The following is a 12,325-nucleotide window of genomic DNA, read 5'->3' on the forward strand; positions in this document are numbered from 1 at the left end:
AGTAAAGGGCCACCCATTTAAGACAGAGATGGAGAGGAATTTCTTCTCTCTCAGAGGGTAGTGAATCTGTGGAATTCTTTACCAAAGAGGGCTGTAGAAGCTGGATCGTTAAGTATATTCAAGGCTGAGATAGACAGGTTTTTAAATCAGTAAGGGAATCAAGGGTTATGGAGAAAAGCCAGGAATGTGGATTATCATGTCAGCCATGATCTCATTGCATAGCAGAGTAGACTCGATGGGCCAAATGGCTCCTATGTCTTATGGTCAATGCACTTTACAGCCAATGAAGTACATTTAAAGTGTAGTCACTGTTGTAATGTAGGAAATGCAGCAGCCAATTTGTGCTCTGCAAATTCATACAACCAACAATGTAATAACGTCCAGGTAACCTGTGATTTTAAATGAGGGGTTAATATTGGACAGGAACAACTTCCCTGCACTTCAAAACAATTCAATAGGGAAGAGAGAGGCACATCTGTTTCCTCTGGTGGGGTAATCATGAACAAAACTGCCACAACCTTAAAATTAGAACATTCAAGAGTAAAATCAGGAAGCTAACTACTTTTATGAATATACTAAAAGCTTTGGGTTAGGGGATCAACTGAAATTTTTGGGACTGACTACATGAGGTGCAGGGTCAACAGACATAGAACACAGAGAGATCAATAGCTTTAAAGTTACAGATCAGCCATGATCTAACTGAATGACAGAACAGGCTCAATGAGCTGAATGGACTTCTCTTGCTCATATGTCATTATTAACCCATGTCCTCCATTCCAAATTCAGTAATAAAGCATGACAGGTACTTGCCCCTGTGTTCCAAAATTCTCCCCGAAACCCTGCATCTTAAACTACAAACATCTCTTCCACAGCTACCTAATGGACCAGAGAACGTAGGGGAATGAATGCGTGAATCAGTGTTTCGGGATTTAGATGGCGAGTCGGAAATTAATCTCAAATATGTTGCTCTGCATAACAAGCAGAAATTATGCAGTGTTCTTCATTCTGTTACAGCAGGTTCACTGCTGACAGATGTACCATCTCAATGAATAGCAGCGTGTCAGGAACATGAATTAGAGAATTATGTTAGGTGCTGGTATCAATACTAAATGAGTTAACAATGAATGCGAGTTGCCAATTTAATCATGTTAGTGTCACTGACGCACACAGGAAAACTGACGGCGGGCAGCGAGGTCGGGCAGACAGGCGGCGGGCAGCGAGGTCGGGCAGACAGGCGGCGGGCAGCGAGTTCGGGCAGACAGGCGGCGGGCAGCGAGGTCGGGCAGACAGGCGGCGGGCAGCGAGGTCGGGCAGACAGGCGGCGGGCAGCGAGGTCGGGCAGACAGGCGGCGGGCAGCGAGGTCGGGCAGACAGGCGGCGGGCAGCGAGGTCGGGCAGACAGGCGGCGGGCAGCGAGGTCGGGCAGACAGGCGGCGGGCAGCGAGGTCGGGCAGACAGGCGGCGGGCAGCGAGGTCGGGCAGACAGGCGGCGGGCAGCGAGGTCGGGCAGACAGGCGGCGGGCAGCGAGGTCGGGCAGACAGGCGGCGGGCAGCGAGGTCACGCAGACAGGCGGCGGGCAGCGAGGTCGGGCAGACAGGCGGCGGGCAGCGAGGTCACGCAGACAGGCGGCGGGCAGCGAGGTCAAACGGGCATGATGGTGGGCAGTGAGTTCACATGGGCAAGACAGACAGTGGGCAGTTAGTTGACATGAGCAAGACAGACAGTGGGCAGTTAGTTGACATGAGCAAGACAGACAGTGGGCAGTTAGTTGACATGAGCAAGACAGACAGTGGGTAGTGAGCTCCACACAGGAATACAGACAGTGGGCAGTAAATTTCACAAAGAAAAACAAAACAGCTAGCACTGAGTTGCAGATTGGTCTTCAGGTAATGGGTTGCATGCCTGCATAAAAGAGCACAGGCAGTAGACAAAAGGAATTAAATAGGAAGTCATCAGAAACTGTAAGAGCAAACCTGAACTGTCAGCAAAGCCATGGATTAAATTACTGCTGTGTCCAAAAAATCTGCCCTCTCCACATACTGCACCCTGTGCACAACATTCAGCTACCAATGACTAACTGCTACTATTACTGGTACATGGTTTATTTTCATTCAAGGAGTGTGTATTGGGGCTGTTCCTGCAGATTGTATGCTCCGTGAGAGCAGCCATTACTCACCGATCCCTTATCTTTGTTGTTGAGAAATAATTTCAGGATCTGGATCTGTAGCTCTTCCACAACTGCAAAACAAAATCATTACATATCATCAATGGACATTCTGTACTGCCTGGGTCAATCAATGCACACTTAATGATATATTCATTTACAACATTTCGGCCAGGAAAACAGGTGGGAAGTAGAAACTTAAATATGCAACATACGGAAATAGACCATGCGATTCAATGTGAATCCAAGGCCAAATGGCTTCCTCTATGCTTCTGTGAATTCTAAGTTTCTGTGCTCTTGTGCACTCAAAGCAATGAGTGATTTTTTTAAAGAAATCTTTAATTTATTTCTTCAGTATTGCTGAAAAGAGAGATTTGCCAAAGCTTTTCGTCTTGCACTTGTCAAAACAATCGCAAGAATACCAATGTCAGGGGAAGCAAAAACTTTATACTGTGAGAAGAGAGTGATGATTGGTTGGCAAGTAGACACTGATTGGTAGAGGCATTGCCATGGAAAATGCACCAGTTAATGGTGACTAACAGTTAACTGCCAAGCACTGCTGGAATTTTAAACGAGACAGCTCGAATCCGATTGGTCAAGGCATTGCCCTGAAGAATGAACCAGCAAATGGCTATCACTTATTCAACTTAGCTGAAACAAGCACAATGTGAGCACGTTCTTCCTGTCTGAAAAGAACAGGGCCCTGTGTATTAATATATGTAGCTTCCAGTACTTGCAAATGTGCCACATTGCAAGCCTGAATGACAATCTTAAATTGGATGTCAGCGTAATTTTTAGCACACTGAGGAGTATTTAGCAAACATTGTCCAATCATGGCAGACTGATCTGTAAATTAGAAACTCATAGGATCCAAGGGAAAGTGACAAGTTGGATCCAAAACTGGCTCAGTGGCAGAAAGCAAAGGGTTAAGCTCAAAATGTGTGCTGGAGTTTGGAAGGCTGTTTCCAGTCAGGTTTTGCAGGGCTCAGTACTGGTACCCTTACTGCTCATGGTATATATTAATGATTTCGAATTAACTGTAGGGGGAAGGATTAAGAATTTTTCAGGTGACACGAAAATTGACCATGTGGTTGATAGTGGGAAACAAAGCTGTAGACTTCAGGAAGATATCAATGGACTGGTCAGGTGAACAGAAAAATAGCAAACGGAATTTAATCTTGAAATGTGTGAGGTAATGCATTTTGGGAAGACAAACAAAACAAGAGAATAGACAATAAATGGTTGGATGCTCAGAACTATAAAGGAACAGAGAGGCCTCAATGCATGCCTTTAGATCCCTGAAGGTCAGGTAGATAAGATGGTCAAGGTGGTGTACTGGCAAGTTTCCCTTCCATGCCAAGGTCCAGAGTATCAGAGCATGAAAGTAATGCAAGAAATGTATAAAACATCAGTTACACTGCAGCAACAGCACCAGTCATTACATTACCAGGAGAGGGTATAGAGGAGATTTATGAGATGGTTACTTGGAAAGGACAGTTTTAGCCAGAAGAAAAGATTGGATAGGCTGGGGTTGTTTTCCATGGAACAAAGGAGGCTGAATGGAGATTTAATTGAGGTGTATAAAACTATGGGGACTGTAGATAGAGCGGATACAAAAGACCTACTTTGCTTAGCAGAGACATCAATAATGAGGGGTAGGGATATATATCAAGTAATTGGTAGGAGGATTAAAGGGGAGCTGAGCAGTAATTATTTGCACCGATACAATAGAGGGAGACTGGAATGCGCAGCATAAAAAGGACGGTAGAAGCAGAAACTCTCCTTGTATCAAAAAAAAAACGCTTGAATATGCACTTCAGGTAGCAAAATCTAGAGGTGGACAGATCCAGCACTCGAGGGGGGGGATTGAGCTGGATAGTTTCTCTTCAGACAGCATGGAGAAGATTGACAGCTAGCCTCCTCCGTGCTGTAAAGCTTGCAATATTTCTACCTCTTGCTGAGGTATAGATACCTCATCAGCAATAATCAGTGCCCGGAGAACCAGACCTCAGCAATATTCAGTGTCCATGGAACCCTACCTCACCAATAATCAGTGCCCAGGGAACCCCACCTCACCAATAATCAGTGCCCAGGGAACCCCACCTCAGCAATAATCAGTGCCCAAGGAGCCCCACCTCAGCAATAATCAGTGCCCAAGGAGCCCCACCTCAGCAATAATCAGTGCCCAAGGAACCCCACCTCAGCAATAATCAGTGTCCGGGGAACCCAACCTCACCAATAATCAGTGCCCAAGGAACCCCACCTCAGCAATAATCAGTGCCCAAGGAACCCTACCTCAGCAATAATCAGTACCCATAGAACCCTACCTCAACAATAATAAGTGACCAGGCAGCTCTACCTGAGCGATAATCAGTGCACACAGAACCCTGGCTCAGCAATAATCAACACGCAGGGAACCCGACCTCAGCAATAATCAGTGTCCGTTGAACCCTACCTCAGCAATAATCAGTGCCTGTTGAACCCTACCTCAGCAATAATCAGTGCCTGTTGAACCCTACCTCAGCAATAATCAGTGGCCATGAAACCCTACCCCAGGAATAATCAGTCCCCACAGAACCTTACCTCAGCAAGAATCAGTGCCCAGGGAACCTGACCTCAGCAATATTCAGTGCTGGGGAATCCTACCTCAGCAATAATCAGTGCTCTTGGAACCCTACATCAGCAATAATCAGTGCCCATGGAAGCCCTGTCATGAAGCTATTAATGTATATAATGTTATTAGAAATTTTTTTAAACAGAGGTTTAGGCTATGTGCGTCTTAATTCGATTAAAGCCAGCTAGCCTGGGTGCTTTGATGTACAGTAGTTTTGAAATGAAAACAGAGGTAGAATTACATTTGCATTTTGTTGAATAGAGCATTCAAGAGTGGGAGTGAAATCTTGCACCTAGCTAGGAGAGGCCAAGCAATGTTGATATTACTAATAAAATTGGTACCATGAAAGGAGTTCAAAGGGCCTGCTGATACAATGAAAATGTACATTCAAAGAGAAGTGCTGGGTATAACAGAAAGCAGTTTTGTGTGCAGAGCAGAGGCATGTAACATCAAAACGGCTGTAAGCCTATAACTGTCTGCAAAGGAACCAAATTGAAAGGAACCTCATTTTGAATTTGAGAGTGAAAATGCTTTGTCTGGTTAAGTCTATTGGTTATTGTTGCCTTAGTAGAGGTTAATTTGAGGATTTGTTAAAAAGTTATGATAGCAGTAATTTGTAGCCATGTGTATATGGTTAATTTGTTGTAAACTAATAAATATCTCATGTAGTTTGATATAAAAACCTCTCGAGAACTAGTGGTCTTATTCCTGAATTTAGATCTGCACCTCAAAACATATCAATCGAAAATATAGGTTATGACAGTTGTTTAAAGTTTCGCTCTGGGATTTTAAATAACTCAGTTTCTAAAAACTGCTGTGTCATAACACCCTACCAGAGAAATAATCAGTGCCCCTCAAACACTATCTCATCAATAATCAGTACACGTAGAACACTGACTCAGCAATAATCAGTGTACTTAGAAGCCTACCTCAGCAATAATCAGCACGAATAGAAACCTCCCACAGCAATAATCAGTGCCCATAAAATTCTACCTCAGCAATAATCAGTGCCAACAAACCATACCTCAGCAATAATCAGCGCCTGTGGAACCCTACCTCAGCAATGATCAATGCCCGGGGTACCCAAGCTCAGCAATAATCAAGGCTGGGGAACCCTGCCACAGCAATAATCAGTGCCCATGAAACCCCACCTCAGCAATGATCAGCACCCGGGAAACATACCGTAGCAATTATTAGTGCCCGGGGAATCCTACCTCAGAAATAATCAGTGCCCGTGGAACCCTACATCAGCAATAATCAGTGCCTGTTGAAGCCGACCTCAGCAATAATCACTATCAATAGAAACATACTTCAGCAATAATTAGTGACTATAAAATCCTACCTCAGCTATAAGCCGTGCTCTTAGAACATAACCTCAGCGATAATCAGTGCCCATAGAGCCCTACCTCAGCAATAATCAATGCACATAGAACCATACATCAGCAATAAGCAGTACAAAAAAAACCTACCTCAGAAATAATCAGTGCCCATAGAAGCTTAGCTCAGCAATAATCAGTGTCCGTGTTACCCCACCTCAGCAATATTCAGTGCCTACGGAACCCTACCTCAGCAATAATCAGTGCACGTGGAACCCAAGCTCAGCAATAATCTAGGCTGGGGAGCCCTACCACAGCAATAATCAGTGCCCATGAAACCCCACCTCAGCAACAATCAGTGCCGTGGAACCCCACCTCAGCAATAATCAGTGCCGTGGAACCCCACCTCAGCAATAATCAGTGCCCAGGGAAGCATGCCACAGCAATCATTAGTGCCTGGGGAATCCTACCTCAGCAATAATCAGTGCCCATGGAACCTTACCTCAGCAATAATCAGTGCCCATAGAACCCTACTTCAGCAATAATCAGTGCCCATAGAACCCTACTTCAGCAATAATCAGTGCCCATAGAACCCTACTTCAGCAATAATCAGTGCCCACGATACCCTACTTCAGGGATAACCAGTGCCCAGGGAACCCTATCTCAGCGATAATCAATGTACATAGAACCCTACATCAGCAATAATTAGTGCATGGGGAACCCTGCCTCAGCAATAATCAGTGCCCGGGTAAACCTACCTCAGCAATAATCAGTGCCTATAGAAACATACCTCAGCAATAATCAGTGCCCATAAAATCTTACCTCAGCTATAATCAGTGCCCAGGGAACCCTACCTCAGCAATAATCAGTGTCCGGAGAACACTAGCTCAGCAATAATCAATGCACATAGAACCCTACATCAGCAATAATCAGTCCTAACTCAATAGAACCATACCTCAGCAATTATCAGTGCCCATAGAACCATACCTCAGTAATAATCAGTGGGGAGGGGTCCAACCTCCGGTATAATCAGTGCCGGTCCAACCCTGCCTCAGCTATCATCAGTGTCGGTGGAACCCTACATCAGCAATAATCAGTGCCCACGGAACCCCACCTCAGCAATAATCATTGCCCATGGAACCCTACCTCAGCAATGATCAGTACCCAGGGAAATGCATCACAGCAATCATTAGGAACCCTGACTGAGCAATAATCAATGCCCGTAAAACCTTACCTCAGCAATAATCAGTGCCCATAAAATCCTACCTCAACCATAAGCAATGCCCTTAGAACACTACCTCAGCAATAATCAGTGCCCATGGAACCCCACTTCAGCAATAATCAGTGCCCATAGGAGCCGACTTCAGCAATAATCAGCACCAATAGAAACATACCTCAGTGCCCATAAAATCCGACCTCAGCTATAAGCAGTGCCCTTAGAACTTAGTGCAAATAGAGATAAATAGGTATGATTTGGTGGTGATTACTGAGACGTGGTTACAGGGAGAACAGGTATAGGAGTTGAATATCCAAGGGTATTCAGTGTTTCGGAAGGGTAGGCAGGAAGGAAAAGGAGGTGCTGTAGCTTTGTTAGTAAAGGAAGAGCTCAGTGCTATAGTGAGGAACGATATAGGCATTGGAGAGCAAGATGTAAAGTCAGTCTGGGTAGAAATAAGAAATAGCAAGGGAAAGAAGTCCATGGTGGGAGTAATCTATAGGTCCCCAAACAGCAGTTCAGCAATAGGGCACAGTATAAACCAGGAAATACTGGGGGCATGTAAGAAAGGCACAGCAATAATCATGGGTGATTTTAATATGCATATATAGACTGGACTAATCAAATTGGCAAGGGTAGCCTCAAGGGAGAGTTCATAGAGTGTATTAGAGGTTGTTTCTTGGAGCAATATGTTGTGGAACCAACCAGGGAGCAGGCTATTCTGGATTTGGTTTTGTTAAATGAGATGGGATTAATTAATGAACTCAGAGTAAAGGATCATCTAGGGAAGAGTGATCATAGCATGATAGAATTTCAAGTTCAGTTTGAGAGTGAGAAACCTGAGCCCCACATTAGTGTTCTGGAGTTAAACAAAGGTATCTACATAGGCATGAGGGCAGATTTGGCCCTAGTGGACTGGGCAGGAAGACTACAAGGTAGGACAGTTGATGAAGAGTGGCAGATATTTAAGGAGATATTCAATTCCTCCCAGGTAAAATATATTCCAAAGAGGAAGAAAGATGGTAAGAGGGGGAAAAAGCATCCATGGCTGAACAAGGAAGTTAAAGATAACATAAAGGCAAAAACTAAGGCAAACAAAATTGCAAAGGTCAGTGGCAGGCTGGAAGATGGGAAACTTTTAAAGATCAACAAAGGGTTACTAAAAAAAATAATAAAAAGAGTAAAGGTAAATTATGAAAGAAAACTAGCGCAAAATGTAAAAACTGATCGCAAAAGCTTCTACTAGTATATAAAAAAGGAAGGAGAGTAGCTAAAGTAAATGTTGGTACCTTGGAGGATGAGACTGGGAGGTTAATAGTGGGGAACGCAGAAATGGCAGAGACTCTTAATCAATATTTTACCTTAGTTTTCACGGTGAAGGACACTAGTACCACCCTAATAGTAACAGGTAGAGCAGAGGGTATAGAGGAGGAACAACTTAGAACAATCACCATCACAGGAGAAAAAGTACTGAGCAAACTATTGGGATTAAAGGGTGACAAGTCCCCAGGACCTGATGGCCTACATCCCAGGGTCTTAAAGGAAGTGGCAGCGGAGATAGTGGATGCATTGGCTATAATAATCCAAAAATTCCCTGGATTCTGGAAAGGTTCCAGTGGATTGGAAAAATGCTAATATAAGGCCCTTATTCAAAAAGGTGGGGAGGCAGAAAGTAGGAAACTACAGACCAGTTAGTTTAACGTCTGTCATTGGGAAAGTGTTGGAATCCATTATTAAGGAAGTAGTAATGGGGCATTTGGAAAGTCAAAATGCAATCCATCAGAGTCAGCATGGTTTTATGAAGAGTAAATCGTGTTTGAGTAATTTGCTAGTGTTCTTTGAAGATGTGACAAGCAAAGTGGATAATGGGGATCCTGCAGATGTAGTATATCTGGACTTCCAGAAGGCCTTTGATAAGGTGCTGCACAAAAGATTAATACACAAGGTAAGATCACATGGAGTTAGGGGTAATATATTAGCATGGATAGAGGATTGGCTAACCAACAGAAAGCAGAGAGTCGGGATAAATGGGTCTTTTTCTGGATAGCAAGCTGTAACTAGTGGGGTGGCACAGGGTTCGGTTCTTGGGCCCCAACTATCTACAATCTATATCAATGACTTGGATTCAGGGATAGAAGGTACTATAGCTAAATTTGCAGATGATACCAAAATAGGTGGGAAAGTAAGTTGTAATGAAGAAATAAGAAATTTACAAATGGGTATGGACTGGTGAGGTGAATGGGCCAAAATTCGGCAGGTGGAGTTTAATGTGGATCAGTGTCAGGTTATCCATTTTGGTTGGAAGAATAAAAAGGTGACTTATTATTTAAATGGAGAGAAACTTCAGAATGCTTCAGTGCAGAGGGATCTGGGTGTCCTCGTGCATGAATCGCTGAAAGCTAGTATATGCAGGTACAGCAGGTAATAAGGAAGGCAAATGGAATTTTGGCATTTATTGCTAAAGGAATAGAGTATAAAAATAGGGAAATGTTGTTGCAACTGTACAAGGCTTTAGTGAGACCGCACCTGGAGTACTGTGCACAGTTTTGGTCCCCTTACTTGAGGAAGGATGTAGTTGCATTGGAGGTGGTTCAGAGGGGGTTCACTAGATTGATTCCAAAGATGGGGGGCTTGTCTTATGAGGAGATTGAGCAGTTTAGGCCTACACTCGCTAGAGTTTAGAAGGATGGGAGGAGATCTAACCGAGGTATATAAGATGCTAAAGGGGATAGACAAAGTAGATGTGGAGTGGATGTTTCCCCTTGTGGGGCATTCTAGAACGAGAGGCCATAGTTTTAGGCAAAGGGGTGGTAGATTTAAATCAGAAATAAGGAGGAATTACTTTTCTCAAAGGGTCGAGAATCTGTGGAATTCACTACCTCAGAGTGCAGTGGATGCTGGGACGCTGAATAAATTTGAGGAGATAGATAGATTTTTAATTAGTAACGGGTTGAAAGGTTATGGGGTGAGGGCGGGAAATTTGAGTTGAGGCTGAAATGAGATCAGCCATGATCGTATTGAATGGCGGGGCAGGCTCGAGGGGCTGAATTGCCGGCTCCTGCTCTTCGTTCTTTGTATTACCTCAGCAATAATCAGTGCCCGTAGAACACTAGCTCAGCAATATTCAGTGCACATACATCCCTACCTTAGTAATAATCAGTGCCCACATTACTCTAGCTCAGGGATAATCAGTGACCAGGGAACACTACCTCAGTAATAATCAGTGCCCAGTGAACCCTGCCTCAGCAGTAATCAGTGCCCATAGGACCCTACCTCAGCAGTAATCAGTGCCTGGGGAAAACGACCTCAGCAATAATCAGATGACCGTGGAACACTGCCTCAGCAATAATCAGTTCACATAGAAGCCTACCTCAGCAATAATCAGTCCCCGGGAACCGTATCCCACTTTAATTACTGGGGAACCCTGACTCAGCAATAATAATTGCCTGGGGAACCCTGACTCAGCAATAATAATTGCCTGGGGAACCCTAACTCAGCAATAATAATTACCTGCGGAACCCTACCTCAGCAATAATAATTACCTGCGGAACCCTACCTCAGCGATAATCAGTGCCCCTATAACACTATCTTATCAATAATCAGTGCCCATAAAACCCTTCCTCAGCAATAATCAGTGCACACAGAAGCCTAGCTCAGCAATAATCATTGCCCAGGGAATCCTACCTCACCAATATTCAATGCCCATAGAGTCCTACCTCAGCAATATTCAGTGACCGTGGAACACTGCCTCAGCAATAATCAGTGACCACGGAACACTGCCTCAGCAATAATCAGTGACCATGGAACACTGCCTCAGCAATAATCAGTGACCACGGAACACTGCCTCAGCAATAATCAGTGACCACGGAACACTGCCTCAGCAATAATCAGTGACCATGGAACACTGCCTCAGCAATAATCATTGACCATGGAACACTGCCTCAGCAATAATCAGTGCCCAGAGAACCCTACCTCAGCAATGACTGGTGCCCAGGGAACACTGCCTCAGTAATAATCAGTGCCCGAGGAACAGTACCTCAGCAATAATCAGCGCACAGGGAACGCTACCTCAGCAAAAATCATTGCCCATAGAAGCCAACTTCAGCAATAATCAGTGTCCATAGAGCTCTACCTCAGCAATAATCAGTGCCCGGGGAATCCTACCTCAGCAATAATCAGTGCCTGTGGAACCCTACTTCAGCAATCATCATTGGCCGTGGAACACTACCACACCAATAATCAGTGCCCATAGAAGCCAATCTCAGCAATAATCAGTGCCCACAGAACCCTGTCTCAGCAATACAAAAATAAAAATACCTGGAAAAACTCAGCAGGTCTGACAGCATCTGCGGAGAGGAACACAGTTAATGTTTCGAGTCCGTATGACTCTTCAACTGAACTAAGGAAAAATAGAAAAGAGGTGAAATGTAAGCTGGTTTGGGGGGGGGGGGGGCGGTGGGACAAGTAGAGCTGGATAGAGGGCCAGTGATAGGTGGAGATAGCCAAAAGATGTCATAGACAAAAGGTCAAAGAGGTGTTGAAGGTGGTGATATTATCTAAGGAATGTGCTAATAGGTGACATTAAGGGTAGAAAGCAGGACGAGCAATGTACAGATAGCCCTAGTGGGGGTGGGGTGGGGGGAAGGGATTGAAATAGGCTAAAAGGTAGAGATAAAACAATGGATGGAAATACATTTAAAAATAATGGAAATAGGTGGGAAAAGAAAAATCTTTTAAATTATTGGAAAAAAGGGGGATTGGAAAAGGGGTGGGGATGGAGGAGAGAGTTCATGATCTAAAATTGTTGAACTCAATATTCAGTCCGGAAGGCTGTAAAGTGCCTAGTCGGAAGATGAGGTGCTGTTCCTCCAGTTTGCGTTGAGCTTCACTGGAACATTGCAGCAGGCCAAGGACGGACATGTGCAATACTCAGTGCCCATAGAACACTACCTCAGCAATAATCAGTGCCCAATGAACCCTACCTCACCAATAATCAGTGCCCATAGAACCCTGT

At 44.4% G+C, this 12,325-nt stretch overlaps 1 protein-coding gene across 1 annotated transcript in view; it reads right to left on the bottom strand.

The window, feature by feature from the left end:
• The window catches only part of rnf123 (ring finger protein 123), a 440,342-nt gene that overhangs the window by 337,466 nt on the left and 90,551 nt on the right, over window positions 1-12,325 (bottom strand). Inside the window, exon 18 of the mRNA XM_078543856.1 lies at window positions 2,178-2,239. Within this exon, the coding sequence (XP_078399982.1) occupies window positions 2,178-2,239 (62 nt within the window). The remainder of the gene's footprint in view (window positions 1-2,177; window positions 2,240-12,325) is intronic.

Source organism: Cetorhinus maximus, chromosome 6 (assembly GCF_964194155.1).
Source record: "Cetorhinus maximus chromosome 6, sCetMax3.hap1.1, whole genome shotgun sequence".
Classification (NCBI taxonomy): Eukaryota; Metazoa; Chordata; class Chondrichthyes; order Lamniformes; family Cetorhinidae; genus Cetorhinus; species Cetorhinus maximus.